Source organism: Pholis gunnellus, assembly GCF_910591455.1.
Source record: "Pholis gunnellus genome assembly, chromosome: 16".
NCBI lineage: Eukaryota > Metazoa > Chordata > Actinopteri > Perciformes > Pholidae > Pholis > Pholis gunnellus.
Genome location: NC_136543.1, coordinates 1794085 through 1811770, shown reverse-complemented (window position 1 = coordinate 1811770; position 17686 = coordinate 1794085). Strand labels below are relative to the sequence as shown.

At 41.5% G+C, this 17686-nt stretch overlaps 1 protein-coding gene across 1 annotated transcript in view; it reads right to left on the bottom strand.

Annotated features, from left to right (window-relative positions):
- nxph1 (neurexophilin 1) overlaps positions 1-2528 on the bottom strand; it is a gene marked incomplete at both ends in the record, with an annotated part of 51038 nt that extends 48510 nt beyond the window's left edge. The window contains one exon of the mRNA XM_079175464.1: positions 2475-2528. Within this exon, the coding sequence (XP_079031590.1) occupies positions 2475-2528 (54 nt within the window). The remainder of the gene's footprint in view (positions 1-2474) is intronic.
- Between the last annotated feature and the right edge of the window lie 15158 nt (positions 2529-17686).

Genomic DNA, 17686 nt, shown 5'->3' with positions numbered 1-17686 from the left:
ACACAAGTGTGTGTAAAAGACGTAAATAGAATAAGTGTATACATTATAAACATTTAACATTTAAATTAAATTAAACTGGACTTTTAGCAAAAAAATAAATCAAATCAAACAAACGTGAATTCCAGAATTGAAATATCTGCTTTCAAAATGCCTCCTCATCTCTTTCAGCTGCTAACACAACCACACAACATGCACTATGGATATCTGACAACTAGTTTAAATGAGGACAATCACAGTAAACAACAATTGTGTATTGTATTAAAATGATATTGAATTCAAATCAATTTTCCACTGTTTGATTATGGATTATGAAGCTGTGTGAAGTATAAGACAATAAACCGAATTTAATACCTTTCCACTTGTATCCACGTAAATGTCTCTGAATTAAATGTACCTGGCTGCCATAACATAAAGTATGAAATAAAATCACGATAACCCCCGATGGCATGCTGCTGTCCAGGAACAATAGGAGGTGTGTTAATGAAATAGTGGGCCCATGGGTGATCGTCCCGCTCTGTGGTGCGCACTGTATTGCTGTCTACCTGCGCTGGGCTGTTATCGGGGTCAAGGCGCGGCTCTCAGACAAGAGGCTTAAGCGGAGACAAGAGCCTTAAACACGGAATAAAACCATCAAAGTTCAGCTCTAATCCCCGCACATGTGGATAAGGCTGGCTGTTAACGGGCTGCACAATAAGCTGTGTTTACTCTGGGCGGAGAGGCATTGTGTGCCTGTTTCTTTTTCCAGCTATAATTCAACTCGGCGAACTGGATTTATTAGAAAACGAGTGGATTTCATCACCACTGCGCAACATAAAAAAACACACACCTAACCCTCGACAGTATGAATTTTAAAATAAATGAATGTCTATAAATGACGTCAAGCTTGTGAATTTAATGCAGACAGACAGCACAGTGATTCAAGAGGAAGAGGAGTTGCCAACATTTGGATGCAGTCAAACATGTTTCAAGCAGAGAATGTTGTTAAAAAGAGGTCAAACAATACAACTTTAAATGTTACTTTTACATATTTACAGACCATTTAAAATGTATGTTTTAAAAAAAAATGTAAATACATCCTATTATTGTTCGGCCTGCTATTATTCTCATTGTGGCTACATGAAGCATTTTCCTTTAAATACTTTCAGCTCCTTGGAGAGCTCCACGTCCACCTGCTGCGTGTTTTACTTTGCGTGTTAGCTTTTGTATAAATGAAGAAGTCACACACATTTACACACCAAATTCACTGTCTACACCGCCTGCAATACCACCAACGAGAGGTTCAACCCCATGTATAATATACGGGATTATTAAAATGCCAGTATGTTTATAACTACATTTAATACAATTATTTACACGCATTCATATTCATTTCATAACGTAAAATAATTCCGATCACTAAGTGATTACACCTGTAGACTGTGAGCTGAAATCCATCAGGTGACATGTTTGTTTTTTTTCTCAATAAGAAATGCAATATTAGAAAACTACGGATACAAAACATCAAATCTAATAACAAATGGCACTTTTTTTGTGTAATTAAAGAAGATCCGGATTTAGGCTTTCTCTCTGTTCAGGCCGAATATTCCACATGAGATCTAAAAAGTAGACAGAGAATTGAAAAGGTTGAAGAGAATCAATTTATTCTCTTTTTTGTTTTTCTTCTATTTGTTTTTGTCGGAAAGTGATGTATTTCTGTTGTGTCACAATACCACTAGAATAAAATAGCACAGTAAAGCCTCACTCGGTATGTCAATTTAAACAAGATAAAGTACTTGAACTAAAGTGTGTATCTAGTATATGTTCGTGTTATCCTCACGTTGTTATTAAGGTTGTATCTAACCGCGGGATGTTGGTGGGTTTTTTCCAAGCATTGAACTAAACCGAAAAAAGCAAAATAGCCATATCGTATGTATTCTTTTACAATTGATTGGTAAAATAACCAGTCAAACAAGGCTCCTCCAGGAGTCTGTGGGAGCCGGTCTAAGGCGCTGTGGGGTGAGTTCTTTGGTTTGCTATGGCGCCCCCGTGAGACGATTTCACTGTCTGTGCCATTTAGTGACCGCTGTTTTAGGTATCAGATGTCTTCAGTATTGAAACAACAACCTTGAAATATCATGAAAACCTTTCATCTGCATTATATTCTTTACATACGTGAAAACCGGATTTCCTCAGCAATTACTGCATTTTACGCGCAGCGGTATCGCGCGGGGAAAGGACCCGCCAGGTGCAACTTTCACTGCCAAACACTTCTAAAAACGGAAGCGTTGAGATAAAGTTTTACTCACACATGACATGAAATGCACTGTACCACACTATGAAGTAACCGAGCAGCCGCGTCTCTCCTGTGCTCGGTGCAAATGCGTCTGGAAATGCGCATGTTTGAGAAAAGAATACCAATGAAGGCTTTTAAACTATGTCGGAACAGAGCAAAGGGGAGAAAAGTTGAGCTAGAAGTATACAAGGCTGAGACTCACCAGGAAAAGTGCAGGCGTCAGGAGGAACACGGCGCACCAACACGTCACCTGCATCCTCTCAGAGCTCAAAGTTCCACTAATTTCCCTCGGTTGGTAGTTGCGGCTTTGCGGACCATAAATCCACCTGGTATCCGCCTCACAGCACGGTCGAGCCCCTCAGCAGCCCAGGCGAAAAGGACACGACGCACCCCATGACCGCGGAACAAAGGTGAGAGTTGGAGACTTGTGGTGGGGGGTGAGGTGGGACAGGACGGAGGAGCCGATGAAGAGGCTGCTGCTGCTGCTGCGGGCTGTGATGGTGATGGAGGGAAGGTGGGGGCGACACACGGCGGTTACTTGAGAGTTAATCCAGATAGAGAGAGCGGCAGGGTCATAGCTGTGAGCAGGCTCGGGTCCTGATTGTCTTACAGTTTAGCGCGCGCAGCAGGTCGGAGCGCTCCGATCTGAAGAGAGCGGCGGGGCTTTCCGCTTTATAACACGCGCCCGCGACACAACCAAGGGAGATTCTAGCTCTAGGTTTGGGGAGGGCAGGGGACGAGCTGAGGGAGGGGGAGGGGGAGAGGCAGGAAAAAGACGAATAAAACGAGAGGAGATTGGTCCAAGACGCAGCGAGGACGAAGAAAGCGAAGTTTTTTTCTCTCTCTCTCTCTCTCCCTCTCTCTCTCTCTCTCTCTCTCTCTCTCTCCCCTCTATAAACAGACGCTCGTGAGGAAAAGCGTCTCACCTTGGCTGCTGGTTTGTGTGCTTGATGTAGATGAATGAGCTGACATTCACAACTCCGCTGCCAATAACTCCAGGCAGCTCCCGTCTTCCACCCAGCCCCAAACAAGAGTGCCCCAAACCTGAACAAATACGGCACACCAGCTGTTGTCCATGATGTGATTCCAATATATTAATAATCACCTAAAAACTACTGCAATATTGCAAATAGTACTGCTAAACACAACATCCTCAACATTTGCCGAGGATCCAACAATGCGTTTCGCATTTTCACATATTGGCAGAGGCTACTTCAGCTGCAAACATCTTCATTATCTTATGCTATTATTGTATTTGAACTTCAATTTTCTTAAAAGTAAGAATGTTTCAAGCTTTTTACAAGACACGCTGGATTTTCTAGAAATGAGTGTCACCAAAACAAGAAAGAATAAGACCCTGCGCTGCTGATCAGACAAGGTACGGAAGCCCTGAGAGGCGAGTGAGAGAGATAACTGTGGTGATCTATTTTCTATTCCATTCGAGTTGTTTTGTCTCCTGTGTATATGGGTACAGAACAGGTGGGAGAATAATTTCTAGTTTGTTAAAGTTTTTTTTCATTTGTAAAACAGATGTGAAAAAATATTTTGCCAATTTTTTTTTGTCAGTATAATTTCGGCCACAAAATGACATTGGGGCTCAACCCCATGTTCTAAATATTAAAAACTCCCCTGGAAGAAAACATGCTGTAGTCCCATTTAGAACATGGGGCAGGTGCACTTCCGCCTCTTGTGGCGGAAATGATTATTACAACAACTAACACTTCAAAAAACAATCCTGACAAACAATAAAAATATCCTGCGAAAAACGTTCTTTTCCTCCTGTTTTTACAGATGAAAGAGAAGAACCGTAATAAGATTATTTCGGCCAAACTTTGTTTGACCTGTTCTTCAGTCTTACACACGGGAGAGTAAAGAACTCAAATCAGACTCAAAATGAATCACCAGATTTGTTCTAACTCACTTGACTCTCAGGGCCTGGTCAAAATGTCCTTTGATTTTTTGAAAAAATACTAAAATGTTCTTTGCATTAGCACCAGTTTCCACAGGTCTCACACAACCAATTCATCTGAAGGATTATCCGTTAAATATGTCATTGGGTTGAAGAGAATAAGACTATGGACTCAAATCATACACAACATACTTTTCCTGCTGGTGATGCAGCCGTGGATGAGAAGGACTTTTGCAATGTAGGAAATGTCATATTTAATAGTTTGTGTGACGACAGCTGAGACAATTTCACCGATGAAGACCATGAGATATGGTTGAAAGACTGAAAATGATAGTAAGTGGACTATTGAGTTGACATTATTGTGCAACTCATATGAGAGTGAAATTATACATCCACATGTGTGTATTAGAAAGTGCAATTAAGAATCATGTATGTGTGTTTATATACATGAGTGAAAGCCGGTGTGTGTGCGTGTGTGAGTGTGTGTGTGTGTGTGTGTGTGTGTGTGCGTGTGTGTGCACTCTATGCCGGCAGAGACAGGACAAGGTGACTGAAGCCTGCTCAGGTGCTGAGTGTGTTTCTGAGTCGGGGGGGTAGATAGATAGGATCCTTTTTGTGGAGGGAACAGACGGGGCGGGGAGGTGAGCAGAGAATAAAAGACAGGAGAGGCTGTTCATAAATCCCCAGCAGTCTCATTGCTACAACATGGCAGTGGTCAAGCATTGTCGCCATAACTCAGCCGGCGGGGCTGATGGGATCCTGCTCTGAATGGCCCAGATAGCCTTCACAGGCCCAGCATGGCATGCAGTGGTAGAGCAGGCAGAGATAAATCACCAGAGACCGTTCAACTTCCATTGTGGCTGTAATGAAGCGCAATCTGGTTCTATGGTTAAACTAAAGGGCCCATCATTCAGGATTCCCTGTTGATCAAGATTACCTTGTTTTTTAGATTCCAGTGTATGAAAAATGTGCAGAGTCCAGTAGGGTCAGGACTTGTAGGGACCAGATCTTAAGCTGACCCCTTTATATTACGTATATACGTAACATACATGACTTAACTTAAACAAGGGATTTGTAGATTCGTCCAATATAGACATTCACTTTTACTTTGAGTTTCACTTTTCACTTTTGTTTTTGCTCCTCATTGATGTGCCTGAGTGGATTCAAGGCGATGCATGCTGTGCAGAACATATCTCTGTTGTGCAGTGCCTTTTAGGAGTATTTAGAAGAATCTATTTCTCACTGAACTTCTTCAAAATGTAGTCGAAATGAGTAATATTGAGACACTAACCCTACCAGGTACAAAACCTCATGCACAGTTTATTTGCAGCAACCACACTATATTAAAATGTAATATTTAATAGATAGACGGATGTTCTGCCTGGATATTGGGTGAGGGAACATACCAATCATTTAGTATATTTTGAATCACATATCGATCCAGTGCTGTTGAGTTTCTAAAACATAAGAAAGCGTTGTTTGTCTTTTTACCAGTAGCTTCCTTTACTTTTACTTTGTTATGGAACATGCGGCTTCAGCGTTACTTGAGTTAAACAATTGCATTCATTCATTGGGAACATGCTTTTGTCAAAAGTGGCCTACAATAAATGCATTGGACCTCCAGACAGATGTTATCCATTTCTTCTCAACAGACTGGTTAGAGTATGTTCAGTACTGCAGTACTTTTGCTTTAGTAAATGCATGTTAGGATTGTGCAGTCATGTAGTTGTCAGTGCCGATTGATGTAGAGAAGGCTGATCTGCATTTTCATACAATCATGATGGAACACTGACAATTCAAGTTTGCAGTGAAATGAATGGCAGAGCTGCCTGAAAGGTTGGAAAACATGCAGAATATTGTTGAATATTGTGTTATAGAAAATAGTTAGCAAAGATGCAAGTTCATATAGTGTACTTTTTATAACATTTATTTCTTTAATCTAATATACAAAATGAGATGTGTGATTCACTTCATTCATTGAGCTGGACGTGATTTCCATGTTAACAGAGTTCTGTTTGGGAGGGGGCATTGTTGAGATGTGATTCAGTCCTCTGGAACCAGGCTAATATTGAATATGTCACCCTAGCTTTTCTCGGCTTGTTTTGTTTACAGAATGATTAACATTTGAAACGCAAGAGTGCATTGTAAATCACAAAAGGGAAATAATATATTAGGTTAGAATTTGAAAAAATAATGATTCGTTCCCCTAATTCTTCCTCCATAAAGACCAAAAACACATTTTGTTAGAATAGGAAAATTACACAATGGCACAAAAATGTAATGTAGAAGTGTCTAAACAAATATTATGGCCAGACAGGAACACTGATACTGGCTGATTCTGCAAAAGCCAAGATGATGTTCATAGAACTTTATACATTCAGTCCTACAATTCTTTTTCTTTACAATATCTATATAGAATATATTGGGCTATTCCTCTTCCAGACTAAAGAAAACCTCCAAAATACACATTCATGTCTTTATTTCTATACTTCTTCCATTTGTTTCGGTGGATTTCACCTAAATTATCCAAAAGTTACAATTAGATAATGCTTCATTTACATATTTAAGCATAACATTTCAGAAAACTTGTAATACAAAAACATGTCAGTGAGAGTTTCATGGTGGCATTGTTTAGTTGACATGGTTCATCTCAAGTGTTCTCAAAATATATGCAATTTAGAAAAGTTTACAAAGAATTTCAGAAAACTTATGATTGTCTTCATGAAGGTAATCAAGAGGTGACATCTATTAGGTTAAAGGTGTTCCATATCTTTAAAGTAAATGGATGTACTTGTATAGTGCCTTTCTAGTCTCCTGACCACTCAAATGTGATTCACACCCATTCACACAGCCGACGGGAGCAACGTGGGGTCGGGGTTGTTGTCTTGCCTACGGACTGCAGGAGCCGGGGATCGTACCGCCAATCTTCTGATTGAGAGAAGATCCGCTCTATCTTCTCAGCCACAGTCACCCTCATTATCATAGAGGTATCATGAGACAACGTTTAAGAAAATATAACTCTTAGGGTTCAGGAATGATTCTGTTTCGTGTCAGGTGAACATGAACAGTGTTGTGTAGTTCACACTACTTCCTACTTTGTCACTGGACGTAGATCGCGCTGTAATTCCAACGGTAACCGGGCTGGTTGAAAGTCTGTTCACTTTCATGCGGCACTTGTGAGGTTAACAGGCGGCCTGCAAAAGTTGGAAATGTTGAAATTTATCGTAGACGTTCCCTTAATGATTGTGAAAATTGAACAACACTGGCCTCCGCAGACATCGAGCAGAGACGCCTCTCATCCGATAGCGGTTTGGCCTTGCTACTGTCAAAATGTACGTAATAAAAGGGTGAATAAAAATGCTAAAGCTATTTAGTGCTTTGACTAATGCTTTGGAATGGGCTCCTAGTCACTGACATAGACAGCCAGCAGGGAAATATGAGTCTCGTTGCATTTCAAGGGCACTGTAGAGCATCAGCGAAGCTCAGAGAGTTAGAACTGAGCCACTGAGTTGTGTCAGTGTCACAGAATGAGACCAATTCACTAGAGTGATGTGAGCGCCTGCCAACCACTACAAAAGAGAGAGAGAGAGAACATTTCTAACTTCTCAATCAAACACCTGCTCTCCTTCCTCTTTTCAGCAGCGGATCTCTCATTGCTAGCGTATAATCAGGAGGTCAAGTTGCTAATTTTCCAAGCTCACCTTTTGGTGCCATTCAGTGCCGGGGGAGGAAATTACAGGGTAGCCTTTTCCTAATAGCTTACCATTGGGCTGTAAAGAGGAGGGACAGGAGATAAAGACAAGAGAGAGGAAGAGGATGATTGCCCAGCTGAGTGATGCTGGCGTGCGTCTGCATGAATATGTTTGGCTGGCTTTGCTCCACCGCCCGATTGTGAGGGCAGATGTTGCCACGGGCCCTCAGGCGTGGCCGTGACGCGGTGGCAGCAGGTTTTTGCTGTGGCTTCCGCCCAACCAGCTGCCATCTGAAGTGTCACTCAGCACGAGGGATGGGAGTCAAACTGGGCTTGACCAAAAGGGGGCCGAGGGCGCGCTTCGCACCACGTGTGGCGACAAAAGGCCCGGCGGTCGGCTAGTCACGGTCGAGGCTGCCAGTGCTTTTCAGGGAGATTGCGAAAGGGTGGGCGGGCCGAGGTGGAGCTGACAGAGACAAATGGCTGAGCGGAGCGTCGGTCACAGGATGCAGCTGCTGCACATCAATTGCTTCCTCATCACAATTAGAATGACTGCCGGCTTCACCGTCGAGGAGCGGGGACGGAAACTCGAGCTTCCATTTGGCTTATTGAAGGGTGCGAATGCAAGTCTTCAAGTGAAAAAGGCAGCCGGAGATTTGAGAGTCATTTTATCTGAAAACTTTCAGAACTTAACTTCGGTAAAGTCGGCCTTCTGTCTTAATGCTGCTATAAACCATAAGCGAGTCTGCAATACAAATAATTCTTGAAATAGAGAATAAAGGATAAATCAGGTTCATTACAAGCTGTGTCTCATGTTGTGTAGCTGTGTCCATTGTTTCTATTGGTGAAGATAACATGAACTCACAGGTTTATTGCTGAGATTTGGGAATGCGATGACGTTGCGAGCCAGGATCCAAAGGGACCGATTCACATTGGATGATTCTGCGCCTCACGATTTACGTCCAATGCAGCACCAGTGCAGACAGCCGTGTGTCCTGCATGCAGCGGTAGAATGTAACTAAGTACTCAAGTACTTAAGGGTAATGATGAAGTACTCTATTCTATGATACTTTATACTTTTGCTCCACTGTATAGATACATATTATAAATCAATTCATCCTTTTAAATGATTATTATAGATTAAGCAACCCATCTCTCTATTATTAGTTGCTCCGTCTTTACCAGCTGCATCTTTAGTACAAACACATGAATGCATCAGTAATAATCCGGTAATTGAAATGGGCCATTCCTGCATAATGAGTACTTTAGATAAATGTTGATGCTGATACTTTTGTACTTTTACTTAAGTAAGAGTTTGAATGCAGGACTTTTACTGATATGTTTTCTCTGTGGTTTTGCTATTTTTACTTCAGCAAAAGATCGAATTACTTCTTCTGCAGCGATTCCGGTCGTGGTGTGTGTAGCCCATCTAATCATACTGTGCAGGGTCAGGATTACTGAAATGTTGCCACTGAAAGTTAAATGATATTGTCAGTGAATGTAAGCCTTATTTATTGATTATTGTGAATTGTGGAATCAGGTGGTAAACTAACCAAACGTTTATAAGTAAAGCAGCGGATTTCGAGGTTAAAGAGAAGGTCAACAGAGCACATAACATAAGATGAAGCATGAGCATCATAAAAACACATCATTTGGGAAATTGATAAAGGACATTGTAGCTTTGCTAAAGATATACTTCTTTAAAGCGTCAACGGGGCATGTGTGCAACATTGTAAAGGAAATGAGGGGAGCGAATGACATGCTCCAAAGGTTTAAGGATGTTAAGGTTCCATCTTAACCACTGGGCCACCATGACGCCACAGACAGGCAGAGTTATTTGTACGAATCTAGCATGAAAATCCATCTGATCATGCAGGAACAAGAACAAGACAAAAACAAGGGCTTTACCTGCTCTAACCCTGTACATTCACTCTGCTTTCTCCAAAGGAAGTTCTGCTTTCAGTTATGGATCCTTTTACCAGCTGAAAATCTGAGAAATGTAAAAGTGAAATTACAACTCTATACTAAATATCTGGATTGAATAACATCACATCTTGCTTCTCTTGTTCCTCCGGTTTCTTTTGCTATAGATCATCAAAGACCAGCTTGCTGCTAAACATCGTGCTGTGTGCAGTTTACTGATGTTGAAATATAGAGTGTCGGAGGACTCTTGTTTCAAAAGATGATGTAAAGACAGAAAACATAAATGATATTTAATCAGAGCTGTCCATGGTTTTCCACAGTATCAGCAGCCTTTACTGGAAGCTTTTTTAAGACAGACCACCACTTGATTGAGGCAGTGCTTTATTTTATCAGGAGGAGATTATCAGTTAAAGGAGACATCTTTTTATCTTTGGGCTCGGGGGGAACAGAACTTAGAAACAAAGAGTGCAGCATAGATGATATTTAGTGTTTGACCTAGTATCCTTAATCACATTTTCTCCAGATCTTGATGTCTCTGAGGTCGCAGCAAAGTCACCCGTTTGAAGTGGGTTTTACAACATGACTTAATTGATTAGGGCAGCCTTTTTCTTGGGAGAGGGAATTTAATTGGAAGACAGAGACATGATTACGTGAAGTGCTGATTAAATGAGAGGACCAAAACCATGTAGCCTGTCTCTGTTTTACTTCCCAACATCCGATCATAATCAGGGGCTCTGGTGATAAAGGCAATTACATTACTTCAACAAGCAGAGGACAACAATTTAACCAATGGAGCAACAGAATAATTAGACCTAATTGTCTATGCACATGACTGCATTAGGACATCCGCAGCCAAAAACACACAGTGGGGGAACACTTTCATGTTTTGTGTTTGAGAGCTTTTCAGTCACATTTCTGTTTCCAGCACTCATGACAGCATTTAGTTTGCGCTGGCCCATCCCTCTGACCTCCTCTTTGTTTCTGAGAGAAAACCTATAAGATCAGTTCTGTGCAAAATGGAAAAGAGGGAATATTGTCTAAAAAAGGCTTGAGCAAGATCGCAGCCATACGAGCTATAATCAGCGAGCTCTGCTTTAAGTTATAAGTAACATAACGACTGTCTATCTAAAGGCTGTAAGTCCTCTCAGAATAGCACGTAACTAATGAGACAAAATTACCTGAATATTGTTGTTTTTTTAGACATTTTAAGGATTGCAAGTGTGAAGGCCTCATCGTATCACCAGAAGAATATCGTGCCTGCATCAAGCTGAGCCGTCTGCACACCTTAAGCTGTCTTTGGCTGACCTCTGGTGGTGATATAACGGAACAGTCCGACTTGAGTGTGCTTCAATTATCTGCAACAACGGTCCTTTCAGATTCATTGGTCCTGTATAAATATGAATTTATTGTAAAATCACTTTTGAAGCGTTACACGATAATGAACTAAAATGTTGCACTGAAATTTGCCAACTTGCATCTTCAAACTTTCAGTGAAACACAATGTTGTGTAATGTGAAGCCCAGGAGCAAAATATGCTGCTGGGCTTTAACACACAACAGTTTTCCCCACTGAACTACCTCCTGATTAAACAGTACATGAATTATATTCATAACTTCACATGGAACATATGAGCTGAAATGAAAGGGTTCACCCTTGGTACACCCTTCCATAAAGTTTCATGAGAATCGGGCCGTTGTATTTCCATACTCCGGCTGACTAATAATTAAAAAGGAACTCAATTATTATTAATATTATTCATCATGTTTTCCAACTTTGCAGGCAGCCATTGCTTTTTTATTCATTTTGTTAATCCACATGAAAATCTACTTTAGAGTTACAGTGATATGTTAGTTCACTATATGATATTGACCTTTATAGTGTAAATGCCCCAAAAAGACTCTCTTAATTTGACTAATGCAGATTATTGAAGTATTGTATTAACTTGACCTAAACTTTAGAATGTTCCACAGAACAAAGCCTGTGAATCGTGCCCCCCATCACTAACATTGGAACAGCCTTTGGAATGGATTTCTTGATGGCCATTATGAACAGGAGGAATGACTGCAGTGAGCAAAAACTGTTTCAATATACGTATAAGAAGCGCCCGCCCCTGGGATCGGACTGTTGCCCTCTACGCCGCCCCTCCCAGACACAGCAGCAGCAGAAACAAGAGCTGTCTGAGCTTCCTTACCATGAGGACTGAAACTATCACAAGGGAAAGTGAGAACGCTAACGGAGAGTAAAGGTTTCAGTCTCAGAATGGTACTTGTCACAAAATGTAACTTTATGGGCCAAAGCATACTCAGCTAATACAGCAGCGTCCTCTGGAAAACTATTTTATTTGTGAGGTGCACCGACGATCAAAGTAAATGTAGTTTTCTCTGGGAAATTCCACATAAGGAGTAGCTGCGAAAAAACGTGTCTAAATAGGCTTCTGGCACTGGTACACAGACATAGCAACTTTAACAGTGTCATAGTTGGTGCCATGCTGGGCCAGTTCTGACTCATACATGTGGTCTTATAAGGGGTTAGGTGTGACTGGAATGTAACCATCCACGTTCCTCGCGGCTCCCAACATTTAGCCACTCATTAGCCCACCTTTCCCCAGATTCAGAATCAGTCCAATCTACTCGGAAATATTCAGGAAGAAAGAGACTCATCATAGACCTCTCATCCCCCCACGGCTCCACCGTCCCAAGCATCAACAGCCTAATCCCCAGCCAGGAGTACCCGATGCAGTACACCACCATTGATCACGCAGCATCCCTCCTCCACCTTGCAGGTCAAGGAGCCTGGTTGTCTCAGGCAGACATCACCAGCGCCTTCAAAGTACTTCCCATCCACCTTGACTACTGGCACCTTTTCGGTGTCCTCTGGAAGGGTGCTTATTACTTTGCAGTGCGCCTGAGCTTTGGGTACAAGAGCAGCCCAAACATTGTTGATTGCCTATCCCAGGGGTCGGCAACCTTTACTATCCAAAGAGCCATTTTGCCCTATTTTCCACCAAATCAAATTCGTCTGGAGCCGCAAAAGCTATTTGATGTCAAATATCTCGCCACATATCAAGCATTCAGGTAAGCCAGCATCGTTGGCAGTGAAAGCAAATGAATACGTCCACGCAGAATTAAACTCTTTATTTTCCTCCGTGACTTTTCTTCTTTTGGATTTATCCATTGATAGTTTACTGAGGGCGGAGGTCTGCAAATCATGATCAGCCAGATACAAGAAAAGGCGCCTTACGATGTAAGATACAAGTGGTGGATCGCGTAGCACGGCCGTTTTTGAATATATTACTATTTTGCTCGACAGGGTTCGAATCCAGGTTGATGCGATCTGTCCATAAATATATTTTCTTCAATGTATTTCTTCATATGTGGCTGTGATGTAGTGCTCACTTATACAATCGTAATCTCCGCAATATATATGAGATGTGGCTTTTAGATCTCCAGCAATATGTTTGTGAATGTTTGACGAATCTGGCAACAGAGGCAGAAAACAGCTGCTGCTGTTACACGAACACAACACACACACGGAAGGAAACCAGTAGGTTTGAAACCAGTAGGACCGGCACCCACTGCATGCCCAGTGTACGTGAATAGTCACGTGATATTCGTTTTCAGGCGTTTAAGTCTGGACGGAGATCATCTCGAAAACTATGCTTAAACGCCGTGTGGACGGAGGACTCAGGGAGCCGCAACAGAGGGGCCGAAGAGCCGCATGCGGCTCCGGAGCCGCAGGTTGCCGACCCCTGGCCTATCCGAAGCACTCTGCTGGATCCTGACAAATATTCATCAGCATGACTCCCATTAGTTTATGACTGTATGAAAATAATTATTGAACCTGTGTAAGATGGGCATATCGTTTGTTTTCATGGACGACCGAATGGTGCGTCACTTTAAATGTTGCCGCTGCAAGGGATTGTGAGGCGGTATTATCTTCTTTCCTTTGGTAAAGTTAGGTCCAGTGTATGTATGCTGAAGGAAGGAATGACAGGAATAGGAACCGCTCTTATCATGGCAGGTACTTATACACTTTCGAGTCATTTCACTTTTTTACTTCCTCATGTGTTCACCTTTGTCTGTGCCAGTTCTTCTTAGTACCTCCGTCTCTAGCGTTTGTGTTTCTGTGATCTTGGTAATCTGCTATTTGACCAGTTTTTGGATTTGTTTGCCTGTTCCAACTGCCTGTACTGAAACTCTGCAAGTAAAGACGTGTTTTCTGAAACTGTCCTGGTCTTGAGTCCTTGCCTCAGTGGCTTCGGCCCAAACAATTATACGTGCAACGTGTGAACCAAAAACTCAACTTGTCAAACCTGTCAAACTTAAAATGTGATTTCTATCTAGCTTTGAAGAAGATATTAAACAACATTACAACACTTTCAAATAGTTCCCTTGTTTATTATCAGCAATTAGTCAAATACATATAAACAAACAGTAGGAAAAGGACAGTTCATCAGCGACTTTGTTTTCAATAGGTTATCAATATCGCTTTTAGCACACATTCACGCCTCCAGTTTTTTTTTCTTTTTTTTTTTTGCATAACAATTTGTGCAGTAAAAAAAGGAAACACGTTATGGTACATGAGCAATAGATAAATAAAAAAAAGAAATATTTAGCACGTTATTTACAACTCATATTCCAAGAGATATAAATGAAACATTCCATCAACTTACTAGCAACACACTCCACAGAATATTAAACTGACATTCTCTGGCAATGATATGACGTCTCATATGGATAAATAATGTTCTGTTCAGTTTGAGCTTTAAAGTTCTTGTCAATAAATACAGTGACTCTGTTAATGATTCTACTGAATCCTTTGTTTCCTGGTGTATTCCTGGGTGATCAATAACAAATCAATAACGTGAATGTATTTTTGCAGACTTGACATATTGGTGTAAAAGAAAGCAAACAAACTGTTGATGACTCACTCACACTGGTGATGAAAACCTGGTGGCTTAACATCATGTCTGGGATGTCCCAGAGACCAAACCTGATTTGGGCACTTCCTGTCAAAAATGTCTTCAAATGGCCAACAAAGTGTAAATTCCAAGGCAACATTCATGTGGCATCCAAGACACCCAAGTGTACAGTACAGAGGGACATTTGAATCAAGAAATGATGGACAACTGGTAACCAAAGTAACAGGTCAATGGAACATGTTATCTCTAAATACCCTGTGATGAACACTGTGTCCAGGCAAAAATACTCGGAAAACACAATGGGATCGTGTTTTATTTCCTGACATTACAAGTTGACACGGATCAGTGAATTGCTCCATCAAAAGAAATCTCTGACCCACAACAAATATTAGGATACATCGGTTTGTCCTCCAAATCTAACTATAAAGCAAGACATCTCTATCTGTGTGTGTGTGTGTGTGTGTGTGTGACCTTATCATATCTCACACATACTTGGGTGTATTACTGGGGACCAAAGGGGAGCAGTATCGAATGTGCTGCGCTTTAGCCAGATGGTGGCGCTATAAAAACAAACTTTACGTTTTGGCCTTTTACGTTTGAACTGTTAGTCACTCGTTTGCGTCAAGATTTTCTGCGATGTTTCACTCCTCCTCCCACACAACTTGTGCATTATTGCCAACTTTGGTACAGAACATCTCTGGGCCAAACTGGAAAAGGTTACTTTTTTTAGATTTTTGGAAATTTCTGTTGTAGCTGGTCCTCAAAATGTGCTCAAATGCTGGGAGCAGGGGTTGTTTACAAAAAAGTCATATTTCCTGAACGCGTTGTGCTATTGCAACCACATTTGGTTAACGTGTAGATATAATGTGAACATGATACATGTGGTACCATTTGGCCAATAGGAGGCACTGTAGCAGCATTATCCATACCGTGGTTCTCGACAACGCTGCAGGAATCACTCTCGGGACCAAGCATTCGGCCGCTCAGTGCAACACCATGACTGTGAGGGTGTTTTCACACTTGGTCCCTTTCAGCCCTCCTAACAAACTCAGTGCAAACCAACTCCTCTGTATTTGACTCGAATGAAATGATTAAATAGTTTTCAATAAACAAGGTGCGATTCGCTGCTGGACATTTTATGACCAGCAGCCTCCGCTTCACAACATCCTCTACATGCTCGATATGAATGTGTGTGTGCATGCTTAGCTGAGCGGTCGTGTCCTGAGGAGTACAGAGAGGAGAGTCGTCTTCAGTGTTTGACAAATATTTACGAAGTAAGTGATGATAAAACATTGCATTGATTGCACAAACAGGGGACACCCTGAAGCGATTGTGCGGTAGCCATAAGCATTCAAATGTTCACTGAAAGAGATGAATTTTCCATTGGCCAAAACACCACAGAGCCGTGGATGGGCTGAATGAATTCAATTCATTAGAACCGCACGTCAACATGAAAAAAACAAAACCTAAAAAAAAGGTCTGAGCTCCAGAGGAGTGAAGTGGACCAGAGAGAGAACTTCTTTCAAATGAACTGACAATTTAAATGCAAAAAGAACCGAGTCCCTTTTCTGTTGGTCCTCTCTTTGGTCCACTTTCAAAAGACAGTTTGGTTTGTTTAAAAAAGACTATATGCGAAAGAAAACACCCTTAGAAAGTATGTGCTGTCATCCCCATTTATCATGTCTAAACTACACACACACACACACACACACACACACACACACACAAGACAGAGTAGGTGGAAATAGATTGAGGCAGAGAGATGCAGCAGGAGGAGACTGTGGCCATTCAGCGGGCAGGTTTAAAGGTTTAAACACTTTTGCCTTCAGACGTGGTCCAGCGATCGATCGTATGAACTAGTTGGTTTGACAAAAACAACTTTTTTTACAAAAACAAGGAATACAAAAAGCGTTTTGAATGAAAGAATTTTGAGATGTAATCTGTATCAATACTTCAATATTAAATTATTCTCAATTAGGTTTTCTTTCCACTATTCTTCTTCCCATAACAGGCTAGAGGGTTTGATGGTGGAATGGGTTTCTATGTCTGAGCTGATGACAGAAATGTCAATAATCAATAATTTACAAAAGTAAAAGATCATGATCTTAAGCCACAGTCAAACAATCGTCAGAGAACAAATGAACTCAGGCAGAGTTTGTAATGTAGCTGTACATACTAGAAAGGTCAAATTGAGACCACCGAAAAAAGTCCTATTTACATCAAGTCCCATCGTATCACACATTAGAGGTAATAGAAGAAAAATATTAACAAACATGTGAGTTCCGTTTGCAAAAAAAGTCTACTTTTTTACATTTCTAGCACAAGACTGTACACCATCTTGTATTGAGAGAGGCAGTTTCCTATGGCGAAGCTAGACATAAGTACATATCATGCAGCACTAATATAGTGCAAAATGATGCCTGACACGGAGAAGGGAGAGGCAGGCAGAAGAGATGAAGGCTCTGGGAATCATTGCGCTTTTGTTCTCCGGTTTGCTTTTCTTGCGAGATGGACCCAGGCCACAGGAACACAGACGCTGGGAGATGATTCCACTCAGCCGGGACAAAATCAACAAAAGGTCAGATGAAGATTTGTGCTTTTAGAGCAAAATCTTTGTTTTGGGGCGACCCTCTCCGATGACCTTGGTTTGGATGTTACCGGTAGTAGTGGATGGCAGAGAAGCAAAGGCAAACTTTCAGAAGAAGATAAAAAATTCATGAAGGCTCTTGTGAAACAAATGATCAAAATGGAAATTAGAAAAAAAAGAGGACGGCAACACCAAGGCTTGCTAATAGACGTGGATTCTGGTTCTTGAACTTTGAGGTTTCTCTTTCTGTCAGAATCATCTTCCCAGGGTGAAGGATGAACAATGCCCAGCGGCAGCCCTGACATCAAGGGTTTCCATAGCAACCCTGTGCGTCCTGCAGCAGGACGAATGTCTGTAGGTCACTGTGGTCAGCAGGAAGACTT